Raw genomic sequence first — 19,715 nt, 5'->3', positions numbered from 1 at the left:
ATAGGGTATCCTGCACACACTGGACACCCTTTAGGTTTGCAAAATTACGATAGGTATCAGCACTCTGCTCTGCATTCGTTTCATTGCGAAGAGGTTTACGATGGAATAAGGAATGCCTGCAGTTAGTTTTTATCGATCGACGTCTTTGTTGTTAGAATTTCTAGTACATATAATACTGTTGCACTTTTAGCAAACAGAATACAACCAGCATGCTGATTACTTTCCCGTTGATGGCAGGGATGAGATTATACAATGTAAAAGCTGCATGCGTTAAAGGATTTGAGACGGGCTCTGGGCAGATTAACGTGAACAAGAGCGGGCGCCACTTTGGAATTGGGTTTGTAGGTGTCGCTGTTGTCCACAGTTAAGATCAAATTCAACTGCCTGGCGATCATGTGATGTTCGGGGAGGTAGTGCCTCAAGGCCACTTTCAAATACCATTGGCTCAGTAGTCATGTGGCTGTACAGAGGCTTCCACAATTACACAGGGAATGTTTTGTTAGAGATGTCAGCTTACAAAGGACATCCTCTGCTTTCTTCAAATTGCTCTCCAAAATGTCCTGTCCCAATAGCTCTCCCGCTACCAACTCGTTTTTAGTAGATTCCCTGATCAGTGCTTGCAGGGGTGACAGCTTCTATTCAAACAGCTCCCTGTACACGCCGTCGAGTATGGACATGGGAACTTACGGAATGCAGACCTGTGGACTGTTCCCGACCATGACTAAACGAGGAGAGATCACCCATCAAAATATGAGCATGAGCGTTCATCCGTATTTATCTCAGGTAGATGGTTGGTCTGACCATTCCAGACCATGTCGAATTGAGCAACCTGTTACTCCACAGATGCCCACGTGTTCTTTTCCTACTAGCATAAAGGAAGAAAGCACTTGCTGCATGTATAATTCTGATAAGCGGGTCAAAGTAAACCCCACCACAATTCCCACCTATTCCAGGCTGGTATCCGAAGGCTGTTCTATTGAGAACCCTGAGATTCCCATCCCGGGATATTTCAGACTCTGCCAGGCTTACCCACTAGAGAAAGGTCTGGACTATAATCACAGCGGAGAGCTCAGTTCCAATGTAATGCCGCATTCAAACCCTGGGTTTATCAGTAAACTCCAGGTGTCCGACCCATCTCCAGCGGAAACGAAAGTAAACGCGAAACCAAACGCCCAGGAATCCATAAAGGGGATATATGTGGAAAGTCCAGAGCCAAAGCCGAGTTTACTGGAGGCCAGTGCAACCGCCAAAGACGGCGCGTCTGGCTCGGAACTGACGGACAAAGAGGCGGAAGGTGAGCGATGGAAAGATTGAATGTGAACATGGCAGTATTGTGACGCGGATACAAAACCTTACATTGCCATTATAATGCGGTATCTATGGTGGTGATATATTTGGCAAGTTGTATGTACTTTGTTTCAATTATTTCCCTTTTAATAAAGACAAAAATCACATTGGTTATTAAGGTGAACTGTTGGTAATTTTGCTTAATAACGACCATGCAATTGGTAAAGGCACAATAAAGGCCAGCACAGATGGTAGATACGGTATTGTACCAACCTTCCAGTACCAAAGACGATCTTTATGAAGAATAAATATTCATATATTAATTCTATAGACGCTGCTTTGGTGACTTGCAATGTAAGTTACTTGCAATTTCTGACTTGAAAGGTTTGAAGGGGAAGTATTAACATTGTCAATTGGCCTGAAATACTTTACATTAAATATATAACATATTATTATAGCCTGTGGGAAAAAAAATTCCATTCAAATACATTGAAATATTGCTAGCCGCCGTTTATAATCATAAATGGAATAGAGCCGCTTTCCAAGAGCCAGCCGTGATACGTTTAATGTGAAGATTTACTTCTGAAATTACTATCAGCATATTTGTACTGTCGGTATTATAGAATCACTACATTTAGTTATGAATTTGAAAAACGACCTATTGGTGGGGGATAAAACCTATGATCTGAAAGCAGCAGTTCACAGGTAATAACGTTACCTGCAAACCCATTGTGTTCGTGTGAGTAGGGTATATTTGGGTAGATTAACAAATCTCTGCTAAATTGTTCAAATTATGAAACGAAATATTTTGTAGCATTATTTGCCAAACTGCAAATATATTTTTTCTATAACTTTATTGAACCACATTTCTTTTTCCAATTATAATAATATGTATCGATTTTTAAAAAATCATTTGTCAATGAGTAACTTATTAATTTGTTGTTGCGTATAACTAATGAGGCCGTGATTTTTTTTGTATTTAATCCTAAGTGTTGAGCCTTAAATGCACTGCACTGTGTAAGAGGCGTATTTACCAGAATCTCATTTCTTGTTTCTTACTTCTGATAGAAGAGACCAAAACTCCGATAAGCAACTGGCTAACAGCACATAGTGGAAGGAAAAAGAGATGCCCTTATACAAAACATCAAACTCTGGAATTAGAGAAAGAATTTTTATTTAATATGTATCTGACTCGTGAGCGCCGTCTAGAGATAAGTAAGGGCGTGAATCTGACCGACAGACAAGTGAAGATCTGGTTTCAAAATCGCAGAATGAAGCTGAAGAAAATGAGCAGAGAAAACCGAATTCGAGGACTGACTACTAACATGCCCTTCTCGTGAGCGTGAAATACGGATTCGATAATGTAGTGTCTTACTGGGGATTGTGGAATAGGGTTTGTGTATCCTCTCTGGGATATTATGGTTAATTCCGATTTCAGTGTTTTAGCGTTAAGGTTGTCTGAAAGTACAATAGCACGTTTACCTTAGCAAGAATATTTCCATTTAAGAATGTTCTATTGAATATAAGGCCAATCATTTTACTTTGCTTAGCAGGACAAGTTTAAGTTGTTAACACGAAACGGTTTTCGTGCAATTTGAGTAACGGTTACCGTTTTTCACAACATTATTTGAATCACAGTGACACTTAAACCATGGTCCCATAAATACAATATTTAGGTCTGTAGACGAAATTATTTTGGCCATTTTCTAAAGAGTGCGGTGGAGTGGTAATGCACATTTCTTTTATTTATATGCATGACTGTTGCACGATTTATAAATTTAGGACATATATATATATATATTTAGGATATATTTAGGGCATATATATATCCTGAATTATATTTCAACATCTTCAACTCTTTTACAAGAAGGGTAGTCTTCACTAATATCCACCAAGTTACTCGGGGGCAAAATGTGATCAAAATGTTTTAACTACGACAAATACTGATCTAGTTGAATAAATTAAATGTAATCATGCGATTCTGAAATAAATTCTCTCTAATTACCTAAAATATCATAAAGGAATGCGCATTTGTGAGTATCAAGTGGCCAACATTATATCCAAGGGTAGTTTCCTCTATTTAAATTAAAGGAAAGAGCAGAATTATCCCGAAGAGTGAACGTGGTTTGATTACGGGCGCATAATTTGTCAATTTGCGGATTAATTCATTCAAATATTGTTTTTACTTTTCTCCCGAGGCATAAATGAATTTGAATAAATAAGGAATTCATAATATTTATTGGTATAAATCATCTCCCAGAATAGAAATTGGTAAATATCAATGTTTGTGTTATGCAGTACAAAAAAGCCATTTGTCACAGAAATATGTACATATTGTAATAATAATCTGTTTTATTAACGAAGAAAAAGTTCACGGTTAAGCATTGTTTATTTGAGTTTAACCACGGTATGAAAACCATATTTCAATAAGTCCTTGGATAACCAAGACGAGATATTCCGACGGTTTCAATGTAAATGACAATTCCGCTGCTCACGTGCTAATATCCCGTCAGAAATAAAGTGAGTATATTTGGTGGCAGTCAGGATCAAATGTTATGAAATATTTTCGTTCTTCTGACGAGTCGAGGTTGCAACCTGTAAATATTCTCCGCTGCAACTAAAACAAAAGAATAGTTTTAGTGGCACGATTAGACATCTTGATATGTCTAATACTCTAATGCATGAGTTTAAGATGCAAATGCACTGGTGAAATAGAAGTTCTCACCAGATTTAAAAATAAATCAAACTGTAATTCAAAAATGAACAAAAAGAAACGGTGGGATAAAGGATTAATTCGTTGCATCCCATTTGACAAAAATAGGTTGAATCTAAGCAATAAAGGGCTTCAAGAGCCAGTACCATGTATGTTTATAGAGCTGCATCATTTTTAAATAATAGAATTTCACTTTTAATGGCCGCATCGTTAAAAAAAAAGGGGGAAATACATTTAAATTTGAAATCGAAGTAAGAATAACTATTCGACAAATGGCTGATATTACAAACTTTATAACATTGATAAATTAAATAAAATAGCATGGCTGCACGTATTTTATTATACTTGAAACATACCAAGATTCAGAAACGTTTAACATTGCATTGTGCACAAGGACACATTGTAAGAAATTAAACCAGAACAAACGCACCAATGGGATTAATCGTGTCAAAGGGCAAAATAAAATATTGTTTTTACATAATGTGAACCAAAACCAGAACATTTGCAATGTTTGTTTAGTATAATATTTATTTCGACATAAATTCTGACTAATGCTAAATACATTATTTTCACCCAGTTTGTTCTAGATAAGGAACAAGTCTTTCTAATTTGTTATTAATCACTGTCGTCTATATTCAAATGGGAAAATAAATAAAATAATGCTCTTTTGGTAAGTGTGGTAAACTTGCGCATTTAATTAATATTCCTCCATAATAATAAGAATTTCGGTGGTGTTATACCTAGTTGGGTTTTATCGAATCCCGGTCGGTGGTGAAAGATTATAAAGTATTTAACAAGCCTGCTTCTCTTCCGTATAATACAACATAACACAAATACACGATTATTTATCTCTAACATATTATTATTCGAGTACTTAAGTGGTAAGGCATTGTGTTAACTACATTAACTCTTTTGTAAATAGTAAATAATAGTAAATTACTTGGTGAACAACAAAATGGCAGCCAACGAAAAAATTATGCTCTTCGATTAAAGTAATTTTATGAATGACAGTAAATTGTACAAACATGAATGTGGTAACCAATGAACTTCATCTAACGTTTATTTAAAATAACTCCAAAGGCACACAAATGCAATCCTCGCTTCAGGCTCTGCTATCGCTGCATCTATCCATATAAACATTTTATGTGTAATTCTTTAAAGTCACGCGAGAAAGGTAAAAATTTGCATTTTTAATTTGCAAATGGCACGGGGCAGCAGCGTTGGACGTATTAGTATTCATTCAACGCACCAAACAAGTGACACTTTGAAAACAAACCATTCAATCAGTTAGCCGCCACAATGTACATATCCATATGTTGTCTCAATTCGGCAAGATGATTATTTGAGAATATTACCTGGCAGCCTGGAGTAGCAAACTAAAAAACAAAGATGTATTTTCTAGGATGATCATAAATAGATCAAAGAGTCTCTGTGCAAAAGTCGCGCAATGTGAAGTAATGTAACAGAACGGTTCAAACTGGAGAAGATTGTGGTCTTTCGCAATGATCTATTCAACTTTTTATTTTGCTTATACAGAACAAACATTAAGCAATAGCGTTTGTGACTATAAACTCACGCACACACACACACACGCGCACATACACACACACACACACACACACACACACACACACACACACGCACGCACACACACACACACACACGCACGCACGCACACACACACACACACACACACACACACGCACACACGCACACACACACGCACACACACACACACACGCACACACACACGCACACACACACACACACGCGCGCGCACCCACACTCACACACACACACCCACACACATCTATTTTCATCTTTGAAACCTCCTGAGATTGGCCGTGTTATTGGCTGTAAACGAATCATGGTGAATGCCAAGATTGCTGAACCATTCTTGGCTATATAAAAAAAAAACAAAGTCCAATAACTAAACTGGAAATAGAACTTCTGAAACATAATGCGAAAGATACTCATTTTTTTTTAATCATCAACGAAGTTTCGTCCATTTTAATTTTGTCATGGAGGACGGTCATCGAGTGGCATTTCTGTAGAAACACGCACTCCCTGTACACCAGTTCAACGTCGGTCATGTTTTAAAACTCTGATTTCAATCTTACCGACCTCTGCTCAACGCCTCATTCCGACTTCTCCATCGTATCACTCAGCGGGAGCGGGGAACATGGTACTGGAGCTGGTGATGAGCGTTTATGTTGAAACATATATTCCCCTCTGCTCTGCCCGATGGTGCACTGAACTGCGATTAACAGGCGATGGACCAGAAGCATATTTACAGGAAGGAATATTGTCCCTTTGTGGGAATATTTGGGCGTCCACTGTTGATTAAACATACGTTACAGTGCCAAAGTAGGCCTGTTTTATTAAGTACGCATTAATGTATAATCAAATACACCTCATAAAATTTTTATTGATGGACATAAAAACATTTATGGTGACTTCTGAGTGTAGACTCCAAGGCAGAGGAAGAGCCATTTACTTTAAATGTGGTGCTATTTAAAACAAATGAAAGTCTCCGGCGAAGAAATGAAATGGGGGCAACTAAACCAAAGGCAACTAATTAATGTAGCCAAGTTTTTTTTTAAAGGGATAGGTTTAAATCCTTCATTTCACGACATGTATTTTACTTATTTTATGCGAGACGCAACTCAATGATCTGTGAAAGCTCTCGTCTAAACAGAGTATATGTACAACATAGAAACACCAACGTACCTCGAAGGTGTTTTCTTGCCGCTTTATTGCACTAACAAATATTTGCTCTTGACACAGATCATGGACTACGCGCTGCTGATTATGAAATGAGTGACAGACTTTAATTAGAAAATAGTCCCCTGCTTCTCTAGAAGCTGTTTTTTGGGGGTCAAGAATGCACTTGGAGGGTTAGTCCTTCTGATCCCCAGAAGAAGGTTTCCAACGTTCTTGATCGAGCGAGTTTTTTTTTTTTTTGCTCCACTGGCAATATAATATTTTATTTCTCCTAAAGCTGGTCTAGGCCCAGATGTGGCCACACCGATGAGCGGATTGATTTACTCTCTGTATTGGTAAATACAGTCACGTGAATCGCGCAACCAATCGCTGCGGCTGCAGTCGGCAAAATACTATGATTGTTCAGGGTGAAGGTATCAGATACACTTCCCAGTGTAACCTTTTCTATGAAAGCGAGAGAGGCTAAAATGTCGACCGGTGGCACAATACACAATTATTATGTTGATTCTTTGATAGGGCAGGAGACAGAGGACTTGTACGCAGCGAGACGTGCACAAGGAGCCCACGGCACAGCTTCAAGGCCATCAGGTGTAACGGACAGCTCAGATTTTTCCTCCTGCAGTTTTACCCCCAAGTCAACCGTGTTTTCCACTCCCTGGTCACCCGTCCATCCACAATCCTCTGCCGCCGTTACAGGGATATACCATCCTTTCATGCATCCGTCGCACCTTGGAGCTGCAGATTCCAGATACCCGCGTTCATGGTTAGAACCTCTCTCCACTTCTGTCTCTTTCCCCGGATTTCATCCAACCGGCCGGCATTACGGAATCAAGCCAGAAACTCTAGCAGCCAAGAGAACTGAGTGCCCATCCTATGAGCTGCAAACTCTCAGCCTTCCCGAATTCACGTGCACTTCCTACCGAGAGGGCAGGGAGAAGCTTCCCAAGGAGATTGGGTGCACCAGCTCCGAGACTACGAGCAGCAGTGAACCCAAGGAAGAGAACCCCCGGCAACTTGACCCAAGTAAGTGTACGAATTGCAGATTGATTTACAACCCCGAACCTGCAGACCCGAGTGTGCAAAGCTGATGGTTTTACAAACCTATAAAAATGTCTAGACGCCTACCCAAGTCTGAAAAGCCACAGCTAGCAGTAAAAACTTTATATTGTTTACAGATAATTTTTGCACACAAATCTGCGCGAGACTATAAAACCTTATTTTAAAGTTGCTGCATTGGTTCCCACTGAATTTGACAGGGGCTTTCCGAAATTCGAACATCCGCCCTCATCCAAGTTAAAACAATTGTGCTTTTTCACCACTCCTATCAGGCGTTTGTGTTCAGTTATGATATTAAGCCATGTCTAGGCATACTCAAAAATACGGAGAGCAATTGCTCGCTCCATTTCTCAATATATCTGTCCTGAACTTGACAAATATTCACCGAGAAAAGAGTACTGTAGGTTTGATTATTGAGTTGGTGGGAATCCTTGAGAAAGTCTGAAATCTTACGTAAAGATATTGAGAAGTTAACCCCATTTTAATTCTTCTTTATTCCTTACTTCCAGATCATCCAGCAATCAACTGGATCCACGCTCGCTCTACCAGGAAGAAGCGTTGCCCCTACACTAAATACCAAACGCTTGAATTGGAAAAGGAGTTTTTATTTAATATGTATCTTACCAGAGACCGCCGCTATGAAGTTGCTAGAATTTTAAATCTTACCGAGCGGCAAGTAAAAATTTGGTTTCAAAACAGAAGAATGAAAATGAAAAAGATGAACAAGGTGAAAAACAACGAAGGGTCTTGATTTGCCAACTTGTTCCAAGTGAAAGATCTGAAAACCTCTACAGACTGTGTAAAAACTGTTCTATCTATCTGGTGGTGATTGGTCGATCGAAGCACGGTCTTTGTTGTACTGTTTCAGAACAATTCTGTGTTTCAACAACTGCCTTGCATCGAGTGGCTGTTCCTGATTTGCTGCTATGGGTTACATTGAACTCAATTTAAACTGATGTCAGCACGTTAGTTGTATTACGTTAGAACTTTGACGACATAATACTGATATACTTGTTTTATACAGACAAAACACGCACATTTGAACATCCCGTTTGGATGTGCAACGTTTAAAATGCCGTGTATCTGCTGTATTGCTAGAAAAAAAATGTTTAGAGATAACTTTTGAGGGAAACGATACAGTGCCATTTTATGCCGTTTTTATGCCAGTTCGCCGTGGAATGTAATGCAAACGTTGTTAATTTCCGATGTAATGAGACCACCACTGTGCTGATAAAGGCAATGTAATATTTATTTATAATATTTCAGGTTACCTTAGCAAAAGCTTCACGGTCACCCTGGAAAACGATCTAGTCCTCGAGTAATTTAAAAGTGTCATTGAGCAAGAGACATTTTGGCTATCGAACACAAATAAATGGAAATTGTTTAAATGTTGTTAGTTTCCCAGTGGCTGGGAGACAGGGGCATCTTTTTTTGTGCGTTTGGGACAATCTGAAACACGTTTGGTTTTAGCGACAAGAATCTGACCTGCTTTCATGTCGTCGATTTGAACAATCTAATAAAGAGCCAGTTTCTCGGGCCACTACATAAGTCAAATCCATTGCAATGAATTAACTCTGAGGATGGAAGAAAATATGGTTTTACCGTACATTCTGATTTACTCAAAATCCTCTACGGTATTTAATGGCTAGGACAGATGTGACAATAAAAATTATACTGTCCTGCAAAAGTCGAAATGCTATAAATAAAAGCGGTATGTTCCACTGATGCACGCTCCTCTCCACCTTACTTTTGGTTAATAAGATTACAATAAAATGTTTATGAACATCTTAGGTTAGGCTGCCTGGGCAATACGCCGTTTATAAGTCGATAAACACTCTTCCGATGCAAACAACGGAACATTGTAGGAGGACCTACATAGTCCGTTAGTTTGACATCATACCTTGCCTCAGTTTTACATTGAAAACACCCAGTAATGTCGATTAGATGCTGTTATTAAGATGGCATAAATACGATTTACTTCCGATTATCTGACTAGCACTCATTTTATGGAAGTGCCCTGTTTGCTGGATTAAATTATACAGCCTGTTCTGAAACTTTGGACATTTTGCACGTGGCATTTAGATATCACCAACCAACCGCATACTGGTGCACTTTCTATAGATAATAGATAAAGTTGCTCATCCTTTTTAACCAATTCACCTTATATATTCCTTCGGTATATGAGCTAGTGCCCGCTTTCATGTAGGAGATCGACTCTTGAGTAGACATTTATAGACTGTTGATAGGTGTTCCATAATTTCTCCCTTCATGTTTGAGTAGACTGTTTAAATATATATATATATTAAGCACCTGCAAAACCATGTAGCAGGATGGGAAAATTAAAAATACAACCAACCGCGAAGTATTAATGGAAAGATGCTGAACAGGGATGAAATAATCAACCACAAAGCACAAACAGATGTACAGCTATGTTTAATTTCACGCCGCTGTCGCAGTTCGATATCCCACTATAAACAATTGCGTGAATTTCTTCAATTAGAACCGTTCTCATTTTGCAGAAGCTCCTGGAAAACATGTCGTGTTTTCTGAAGGTGTTGAATTGCAACGCCATCTATTGCCACGATTTTGCATACAGTACTTTAAAACAGGAAGGAACGGGATACGATAAACCCCACGGCTGGCTAGACGTCTTAATGTCTTTATGGTTTTCTTCGTGTAATTACGGTGTTCTTTGAAATCCACCAATTCAATGTTTTTGTCTGTCGGCGACAAATAAAATGCAGACACTATTTAAAGAGACGAAAACAATTAATTCACAAAATCTGGACAAATTTGTAACTATTCCCAACCATATATGCAAACAAAAATCAGTGCGGTACATTCGCAGCAACATACATTTACATACAAAACGCTCGTCGGTCGTCCAATTAAATAAACATAACGAGGTATCTGCAAGCTTCATCAACGGAAGGGCTTGTGAGAGAAAACACCAGGAAAACAGAGATACGTATTTCTACTCACAAAATGTTTTGTTATGCAAAATGCAAATACATTAGATTTGAATTTTAGTAGCAAATTGTTTAAACGACGAATCAAAACAAAACTAAATAAAACTAAGTTCCATCAGTTTGCTCTAACCTTCCATGATTTATTCCAAGTTGCAACACCAGTTAAACATTCCTGACTTCACACACAAATGTTTACAGCAATTCACATATTCAGCGAAGACTCTGATACCAGCAAACGGAACACAGCAGATGACGCTCTATTTTAGCCTGCAAAATAATATATTTGGACGTTTTTCAGATTGTAATTGTTCCTTATACGGCTCCCTTATGCCTCTCTGTTTATTTATTGTCTGTGCAAACATGTGCAGTCACACACGATCTCTCTACACCCACCTTCTTGGCCCTTCTTCGCCCCAACTTTCAATTCTTGGACCGAAATAAATATTTTTTTCTTTAGAAAATAAGATATCTAGACAATTGGGAGCCGTAAGTTATATATTTGTTTTGGACCGCTGTATCAGTAAAATATACATAGCAGACGAAAACATTCTGACTAATAGCAACCGATTAAAGTTGCAAACACTCACCCAACTTTATGAACTTCAATAGTTTCGTTGTGAAGTCCCGAAAGTCGACGTTAACTAAACTAGAGCAGACGAAACCAGCAGTTTCAGTGTCAATTCTGCTTTATTTTATATGGAAGTGTTGTAATATCCGTTGGTATTTATAGGAACCTTTTTTGTGTTTAATTTTTTCTTGACCATTTTAATTGATTCTGTGATTCGACTAAAAATGAACAAAAGTAGCCCGCGTTCGATTTAGTCGTAGTTCATACGATTGTCCACCGGGGGGCGCCGTCGCTCCATTATACCAAATTCTAGACTAGGGGTGACAACGGGAAAAATATATAAAAGGAGGTTAAAAGGCAACTAGTTCATTTTTGTATGGAATTTTCTTTAATTTAGAATACAGCAAAAGCCGAACCCTGACTTTTGAGAGGATTTTCAAAATAAAAAATCGCATCCCAATGTAAACTCTATAAAATAGTAGCGACTTAAACGCGTGTAAACATACGTTCGCTTAACATTGAAAGGTCCAACTAATTTCATGGAAACGTATTATTAATTAATTACATAGAAGAAGCTTTCTATATAAAAATATTTGTAAGAACAAAATGGCCAGATTTTTCAGAACTAGGCACACCTGTTGTAAGCCGCCGTTGTTTCATTTTTCTAACAAAAAACACCATATTTGTGCCTGCTCTTGCCTTTGTTCGAATGATGTCCATTTGCCGAAATTCTAAAATGTGATCTCTGAGCAATGGGTCAAGGCTTATACTATAAACAAGGTCGGCTCGATAGATAAACCGGAGTGGGATTCGAGAGAAAGGATAAATCAGGCTTTTTGTCCTTTCGCAATTTTAATAAAAGACTTTAGCAATAAAGAAAATTGTAACGTTTAAACCAGTGCTGCATTAGTACAATAAAAAGCACATCGTTCGAGCGACCTTGCTAACAATTATAAATAACAATAGGTATAGTTCCTTTTGCAGTTTTAAATGTTTATTTCGACCGTTAAAGAGTAAAACAAATTGAGCCAAGCACGATATTTGCTTTCTATTTGCTTGAGGGGAAATTTTACAATCCTCTCAATAAAATACGTATTTCAAAAAATGCAGTCTTTTCCTGATTTTTCTGAAACAGTTTCAAACATTCGGAAGCAGATAGAGATTTTGAAAGTAAAATAGAATACAACGCATCACACTCACTGGTTGTTCGTGGCACGGTTTTGCCGCTAGAACGATTCCCGGAATAAACCAATTTCCATTAAAATAACGCAGAGGCCGCAAAAACAGGGAATAAAATCTTCAGATGAATCTTAAATTACAATCTCCGTTTGGAAGTGACTTTTCAATTAAAAGTAAGTCCTTTTTATAAGATTTCCAATTAGACGTTTGCGGCTAATTACATTTTAAATATATACTGGGTGCTTTATCTTAAAAATGTATCCAGCAACACCGCATAATTGCAAAGAATTATATATATTTTCCATTTGTTTTCAGCTGATCTTTGAGAGAATTATTCAGTAAATCAGATATGTATTCATTTCTATTTTTCTGATCTTTGACTTATCGTCTTTTGATAAAATGAGGTTGCATTTGTTTTCAGAAGGCAAAAAAAACAGGTAACACAGTTGAAATGAAACTTATTGTACACGTAGGCTTTCCAGTCTGTCAGGCCTAGTTTTTTAAATGTTAAAGTTTGTAAGTGAATGGTTTGTTAAAAAAAAGAGCATTGTAAAAAGAATCTTAAATTGAATTTACCTTTCCAAATAAATGTGCTTAAACGAACCAAACTTGCGGTCATCCAAATATCTTGGCGAAAATCAGTTGCACGCACATATATATGTGCGGAACAAAATTAATATGCTGAATATTTTGTATTGCAAATTACTGTAAATATTCCATATTCTGGGAAGTGTTTTCTTGGATACTTGGACTGTGGCCCTGACCGATGTCCGCCGTCTAGAAAACATTTAAAATTGGGAAAATGATCCCGTTTATGCCCATTTCAATCTTTAAACGTGGGAGTGTTACATTAGGATTAGGGGATACATCGTGTTTTAAACTGTGAATTGTCAGCTGTGTTTTTATTTTATGCAAATAAATGAAAAAAAATCAGAAGAATATAGTTGCTGTGGTCCATAACATATTGGACTTTAAATTCTTGGTTGTGCCCACTTTGAACGAACATACAGTGCATGCATCCAGGAAGAACTTGAATTCTTCTGGTTAGCAGTTACTGAAAACATTGCTGTTTTTATTTCCCCGCAGCAGTTTGTGGATTGAGACAAGCATCGGAGCGTGAGGAACAAAGTTCACTGGTGAATTCAAGTTTCACCAGATCAAGCACTCTTTTCCATTAAACTTTAAGCGCAGTCGCTTGAATTGGGGGAGAGGACAGAGGGAGGGGGAGGGGGGGGGGGGGGGGGGGGGGAGAAGTTGAGATTGGGGTTTATTTCTGGGCAACTCGTGAACCTGGGAATGGACGCCTCTAACCTAGCCTTGGTATTTCTCCCGGGCTTGCAGCTCTTGATGCAATTTCAACCACAGTCTGCAAACTTCGTGCTGCCCTGCAGACGCGAACTGCTTTTCTCGCCAATGACGTCTGCCATGGGTGAAATGATGGAAATTGTATTCAGAAGCATGATTTTCATTAGCTAGTAATTAACCTCCAAGTTTCAGTCAAGCGAGCATATTTTTTTAAAATCTGAGTCAAGGATAACTCTTTCCCCCGTTCTTAGTAGACTATTGTTTCACAAAATATATTAATGCTATTAGGTAAAACAGTTTATTTTAAACAGGCGTTGGATTTTTGTGCATCTGCTTCCTATTTAGACCTAATAATAGGAATAATATTGCCAACTCACTTCAGTTTGTAGGTAAACGGCAGGTATCCGTGCGCCAAAGTACCTATATAAATATAAGACACACGTTTATATACTTATATATATTGATGGCTATTGATATAGATATATAATATGTGTGTGTACATGTGTGTGTGTGAAGCTACAGAGACAGACAGACAGTGACAGGCGCAAGCAGATTTTACCAGCTTTACAGAAAGATCCAAAACCAAATAATCCCTAATGTTAATTCTAACTTTAACCTTTTAGCCCTCGAGCCTCCCCCATCCCCCATTCCCCCTTTTTGACTGTGTCTTGACCTTGAGACCGGTCTCACCTTGTTGTGTTCTGAAATCTAATTGCTGTGCTGTAACCGGGCCAGTTTCATTTCTCTTCAGCTGAGTGGCGCACGTATTTCATGTTTTCTGTGATGCGGCCCGCCTAATTGTAATGAGAGGGTGCTGAATATATTAATCCGCATGTTATCTTTTTTTTCTCCCCCCCGATCAGTGTGCCCGCTACTTTCCTAAAAAATTATCATTTCTCAGCACAGACGTGTTGTCCGCGAAGGCAGTAACTGTAAACGGCAGTCTAAAGATCTCTTCAGCCGGCTTACAACTGATCTGCGGTTTCAAAGTGAAGCAGTCACAGCACTGAGGCAGTGGTGCACCTTCAGTATTAGCGAGTATGTTGCACGGGGCATCAGTGCACACTGGACCTGCATTGCCATCATGAACAGTGTGTAGATCGAGCAAGTCAATAATATCACTCCAGAACTGCTTAAGCATTTATTTTGTTTATATTCATTGGCCACTCTTGAATCTGCACAGATGAGTTCATATTTTGTAAATCCATTCTACTCCAAGTACAAGCCAGGAGAAGCCCTAAGTCCCACTTACTACGACTGCCGCTTTCCACAGGACGTGAGCAGCAGACACGCTGTGGTGTATGGTCCCAGCAGCGGAGCGAGCTTCCAGCACCCTGCTCAAGTTCAAGAATTTTACCATCATGGGACATCAGCGCTTCCTAATACTGGCTTTCAACAGAATCCTTGTGGAATTACGTGTCATGGTGACCCCTCTAAATTTTACGGATACGATAACTTACAAAGACAGCAAATTTTTACGACACAGCAAGAGGCCGATCTGGTACAATATCCTGACTGTAAATCGTCCAGCAGTAATATTGGCGAAGAACCAGAGCACTTAAATCAGGGCTCGTCTCCTACTCAAATGTTTCCCTGGATGAGACCTCAAGGTTGGATATATTAAAATTAGCTTCCATCTCACGTTTTACTGCTCAGTTCTGCCGCCAAGGTGTTTAATGCTATCTGTACTAGTCAGCTTTAATAGGAACATTTTCTTTATGTAGCATTAGCGTGCAAAGCGAAAATCGCTGCCTTTTTTTGGCTAGTCTTGTCGTTATTTGACCGTGCAAATTTGACTCAATTTTTTCTTGTCTTTTTGTGTTTCTCGTGCCGTTTAGCAGCGCCCGGTAGACGCAGAGGGAGACAAACTTACAGCCGATTCCAAACTCTGGAGCTGGAAAAAGAATTCCTGTTCAATCCGTATCTGACTCGAAAGCGAAGGATCGAGGTTTCTCATGCTCTGGGACTGACCGAGAGACAGGTGAAGATCTGGTTTCAAAACAGGAGAATGAAATGGAAAAAGGAAAACAACAAGGACAAATTCCCAACCTCTCGGAACGACGAGGAGGGGGAAGAGGTCAAGAAAGAACAGGAAGAGCCCGAGCAGGACACATCAGAGAAAGAGACCAAGTAACTTTACCCCTTTGGCCTCCGAGAAGAACGTCATTCAGTTTGTGCCAATTCCACTGTTATACGTGTTGATCAGATTGAATCCTCCCGCACATTGATGGTTAGTTTGGTGTGAACAGTCCACCAGATTTTTCAAGTTCTTTCGAGCCTTAATTCAACATTATTTCCAATGAGGTCTGTGTGCATCATTTTAACCTTTTCGAATACACCATGACAGATATATATATATAGTATCAACCGCCGGATAGAATTCTGCAACTCCCTTTAAAAGTGGAAGGTTGCAATATCCCAGAAGAAATAGCCATTCTGAATAAAGATTTTATTGCTTTTTAATAGGAGGAAATATAAAATGAAATCGTGATTAATTTAGTTTGTTGATTTTATTTAGCATTTGTGATTACACCCAACAACATGAACTGCCTAATAGAATGGATTATTTGGAATGTATTGCGAACACACTTAATTAATGATAGAAAAAAACTGTGCACTTGCGATGTGTCTTAATTACTGTGCGTGTAAACTAATTGGTGGTGTATTGCGGCTGGAAATTCTCAAAAATTACCTATTCTCCGAAATGCAGTGAATAAACATAAGCAAAAAAAAATAAAAAATACAAGGTATTCCGCAGCAATAGTCACTTTTTATGATGGTCGAATGTGATTAAATTAATAAATGTTGATTAAATTTAACTGCGTACTTGTTTCATTTTACGACCAGTGTCCCAAAGAAAAATAAAAGTAACGTGTGTTTTGATAGAGAATCATTATGGGTTGATTGAGAATGAGGTCGCTGCAATTATTATTTAGCCAGCGTTTTGTGGCTGTTTTCAGTAGTTTCTGCAAGATTAAATCGAATATACTTTATTTGTGTTTACCTCTGCAGTCACGGGGTGCCCATCTGCCATACAACGCGGCAGATCTGATCGTTGGATGAAAAAGACTGGAGATGTTGTATTTTTACATGCAGTTATAAAAGTTAATGACAGAGTTGATGATTAGAATATTAGTTTATCTATGCCCTAAGTTAAATAGTCTTCGGGTGGCCATTGGCCAGTCAGATCACATGCCTGACTCATGTGTGGCTAAAACGACGCTGTAAAAGTTAGTGTTTTGTGTAAAGCTGCGGTCTACTGTACACGTATATCAGCAAATCTCGTAAAACCGACAATAAAATTCTAATACTACAAATCACTCGGCAAACTGAAGACTTCTAGGTTCCAATTTATTCTTTTCCGCTTTACAGGTTGGAGGCTAAAGCAGAGCCTACAGTTGTCGAATAGCCTCCCATTTTGCCGTTAAACTTTACACAACCGGCGATTAAGCCACATTTAAACTTCAGCAGGACCGGCGCGCAAGCCCCATATAAACGCCCAACACGGGAATAGACGATTTTTGATGTCCACTTCTATGCACAAATTACAATGTCATGGTAAGGTTGAACAAAACAAAACGATGAGAGCAAACAGGAAACGATTCTGGGGAGGGGGAGGGAAAACATACATCCACCAATGTTATGCAAACAACTAAAAACACAATTGCTGGCAGTATAAAATTATTAGTAGCGGTGTCCAGACTCCACTCTGATAAGGCAATGTCGTTAAGATAATTTCAGAAACAGTTTCCAGATATGGAACCGAATTTAGTCATAGGTTGCACAATGAGACCATGCTTCTGCAATGCCCAGCTTCTGCCAGATACAGTTGCCAAATTAAACACCAATTAACTATTTCAAAACGAGAAGGGACAAAATTGCAGACTACAATTTTGTTACCATAGTTAACACAATATGTGCCATTAAAAAAAATCTGGCTTCACGTTTTATGTTAAATCAAACATATTTGATCGCATTTATACATTCTCAGAGAGGTCATAGTCAACTAAGCAGATAAACTCTTTCAGAAGCTACATCAATTTTACGTGAAGTAATATGAACATTTCATTTTCGCAATTGTCTGCTCAATCCGGAGGAGTATTCTTTGGACGATTTTTTAGCCAGTATTTTTCAAAACTGATTCTCACAATCTAATCACACCGCGCCAATAGGGTGGACAGTGGTGCTTCCCCCAAGCGCAATTGTGATCTGAGCCTTCTTACAGAAAAAAACCCTATCTAAAACAATTAACCATCTTTATAATCATTTTATAAACCAAACAATCAAACAGAGGGCTATGTCGCGTTTGTTGTTTTTTATGTATTGGTGGATCAATTATTGGTCTCCGTGGCGTTCGTGTGGACAATGGTACGAGATCTGAGCTTATTAGTAGGGTTTCACTGGCGGATTGAATGGTCCAAATATCAAGTAGTTTTTTTTAGAAGAATTGACCTATAGAGGCTTATGAAAGGAGTTACATTTCATAATTTCATATTTTTTATAACACAAATATATCCAAAAAACTTAAACCTTTAGAGTCACGCATTAGAACCGCTTTTCGTGAATCAGTGCAACTGGATTATTTAGGTTCTGCAATCCATTCGTTTCTTTATTAAACTCAGTCTTTTACTGAAAACTCTCCTCTACGTCCTGCCAATACTCCAACCTCCCCATCCAAATCCAGAAAATAAAATAATTTCCGAAATCAAAGTTAATAGAATTTCAAAGTTTGAATATTTTATAACATTGCGCCTCATTTTAATTTCCCGTCGCCAGCTACAGGAAACACGGCGCGTATGGACATTATGAGTTATGTTTGAGAAATCGGTGCTTAGCCATTTAATCTCAAGGGACGGTTTTGCATTTTCTCAGTAAAATTTCTTCACGGCTTCAGTCCAGATCCTATCAGATGATCTACCTTCTACATATCTCAATCCACGGGAAGCATGAGGCAAGGGGAAAGGGCGATGTCAAATAACTGCCAGGCATCTTCTTCTCTCCTGATGAATTTCCTCCCTCGCTGGCAACGAGAAGAACAATTACACATCAAACTGATTCAAGAATTTCTGCAATTTCATGAGCGTTAAATATATATACAAAAAATAAAGATTTGTTGTGTCCATTTAACTTAATTTCTTGTGGATTGTGTGATTGTGACTGGGTGTATTTCATTTTATCTTCTCTTCTTCATTGGAATCGGCGGGGACATAAATGAAATAATCCATAGTAGTTAGAAATGGAGGCTCGATATGTTAGCAGATAGCTCCACAGACTGAGAACCAACATCCTCTTTCTCACCTGTGTAGAATACACCACAGAACATTTATTGCGAGTTGTCACGCTTTCTGCATTACTGTTTTTGTTTGAATGAATGCAGCCGCCATGGTGCAGTTTCTAACTGAGTGACCAACGTGCTTCAGTTTCCCTTGTTTCCTATTCTTAACCCGACCAAATTAAAAAGGTTTCAGGAAATCATGTCAAAGCTAATCCGGAAGCTGTCTGACTCATAATTGCCAACATTGGGAAATGTGCATCATACGTGCTTCATAATTTGCAGCAGTTGCTTTGGGGAAAAAACATCTTTATACTAGATGTATTGAGAACACGAACTAAAATACCTTATATTACCAAATTGCAGGGGTCTGATTGCAGTGGTGTGAAGTGCCCACTGTCGAGAGAGTTATTTCCCTTTATGTTTACGCTGTTAGTGCACTTCCCCTTGTATAGTTGGCTAGAGTGTGGGTTACAATGCATGTTATATAACAAATAGCTCTTGCAAAGAACTCGTTAAAGGAAACATGGCGCTTGCGAGCTGTACTTGCGAAATCCGCAAGGAATTGCTGCGAATTCCTTTTTGTTTGAAGAAAATTTACAACTTTGTAATGGACCTTTTACGAGGGAGCCGGCGCTGCCA

At 38.6% G+C, this 19,715-nt stretch overlaps 3 protein-coding genes and 2 long non-coding RNA genes across 7 annotated transcripts; 3 read left to right on the top strand and 2 right to left on the bottom strand.

Moving 5' to 3' along the window:
• The first annotated feature begins 27 nt into the window (after window positions 1-27).
• Window positions 28-3,826, top strand: hoxd10 (homeobox D10). The gene is made up of 2 exons (XM_033023886.1): window positions 28-1,294; window positions 2,356-3,826. The coding sequence occupies exons 1-2, from the start codon at window positions 556-558 to the stop codon at window positions 2,625-2,627; spliced, it is 1,011 nt and encodes a 336-aa protein (XP_032879777.1). The 5' UTR covers window positions 28-555; the 3' UTR covers window positions 2,628-3,826.
• On the bottom strand, window positions 3,616-6,844 carry LOC116975157. The gene is made up of 2 exons (XR_004412555.1): window positions 6,731-6,844; window positions 3,616-3,904 (listed from the first exon to the last, which is right to left on the bottom strand). It is a non-coding gene; the product is annotated as an uncharacterized LOC116975157 (long non-coding RNA).
• Window positions 6,845-7,145: 301 nt separating this feature from the next.
• Window positions 7,146-9,505, top strand: hoxd9 (homeobox D9). Its single transcript, XM_033023891.1, has 2 exons — window positions 7,146-7,747; window positions 8,290-9,505. The coding sequence occupies exons 1-2, from the start codon at window positions 7,171-7,173 to the stop codon at window positions 8,529-8,531; spliced, it is 819 nt and encodes a 272-aa protein (XP_032879782.1). The 5' UTR covers window positions 7,146-7,170; the 3' UTR covers window positions 8,532-9,505.
• A 691-nt stretch (window positions 9,506-10,196) lies between these two features.
• LOC116975156 lies at window positions 10,197-14,588 on the bottom strand. Of its 2 annotated transcripts, none has more exons than XR_004412553.1 (4): window positions 14,492-14,588; window positions 14,179-14,221; window positions 11,337-11,631; window positions 10,197-10,527 (listed from the first exon to the last, which is right to left on the bottom strand). It is a non-coding gene; the product is annotated as an uncharacterized LOC116975156 (long non-coding RNA). The 2 variants fall into 2 exon arrangements; XR_004412554.1 differs by having other exon boundaries at window positions 10,197-10,500.
• Window positions 14,516-16,620, top strand: LOC116975152 (homeobox protein Hox-D8). 2 transcript variants are annotated; one of them, XM_033023897.1, is made up of 2 exons: window positions 14,516-15,411; window positions 15,643-16,620. In XM_033023897.1, the coding sequence occupies exons 1-2, from the start codon at window positions 14,985-14,987 to the stop codon at window positions 15,933-15,935; spliced, it is 720 nt and encodes a 239-aa protein (XP_032879788.1). In that variant the 5' UTR covers window positions 14,516-14,984; the 3' UTR covers window positions 15,936-16,620. The 2 variants fall into 2 exon arrangements, with proteins under 2 accessions (XP_032879788.1, XP_032879787.1); XM_033023896.1 differs by having other exon boundaries at window positions 14,599-15,411; window positions 15,640-16,620.
• The last annotated feature ends 3,095 nt before the right edge of the window (window positions 16,621-19,715 follow it).

Source organism: Amblyraja radiata, chromosome 7 (assembly GCF_010909765.2).
Source record: "Amblyraja radiata isolate CabotCenter1 chromosome 7, sAmbRad1.1.pri, whole genome shotgun sequence".
Taxonomy (NCBI): Eukaryota; Metazoa; Chordata; class Chondrichthyes; order Rajiformes; family Rajidae; genus Amblyraja; species Amblyraja radiata.
This window is presented reverse-complemented; position numbering and strand designations above follow the sequence as displayed.

Excerpts from the sequence above, each read along its gene's own strand:
- hoxd10 (XM_033023886.1), top strand. The coding sequence starts at position 556 with ATGTCCTGTCCCAATAGCTCTCCCGCTACCAACTCGTTTTTAGTAGAT. Across the intron at positions 1,295-2,355 it reads GACGGACAAAGAGGCGGAAG|AAGAGACCAAAACTCCGATA; the intron begins GTGAGCGATGGA and ends TACTTCTGATAG.
- hoxd9 (XM_033023891.1), top strand. The coding sequence starts at position 7,171 with ATGAAAGCGAGAGAGGCTAAAATGTCGACCGGTGGCACAATACACAAT. Across the intron at positions 7,748-8,289 it reads CCCCCGGCAACTTGACCCAA|ATCATCCAGCAATCAACTGG; the intron begins GTAAGTGTACGA and ends CCTTACTTCCAG.
- LOC116975152 (XM_033023896.1), top strand. The coding sequence starts at position 14,985 with ATGAGTTCATATTTTGTAAATCCATTCTACTCCAAGTACAAGCCAGGA. Across the intron at positions 15,412-15,639 it reads TCCCTGGATGAGACCTCAAG|CAGCGCCCGGTAGACGCAGA; the intron begins GTTGGATATATT and ends CGTGCCGTTTAG.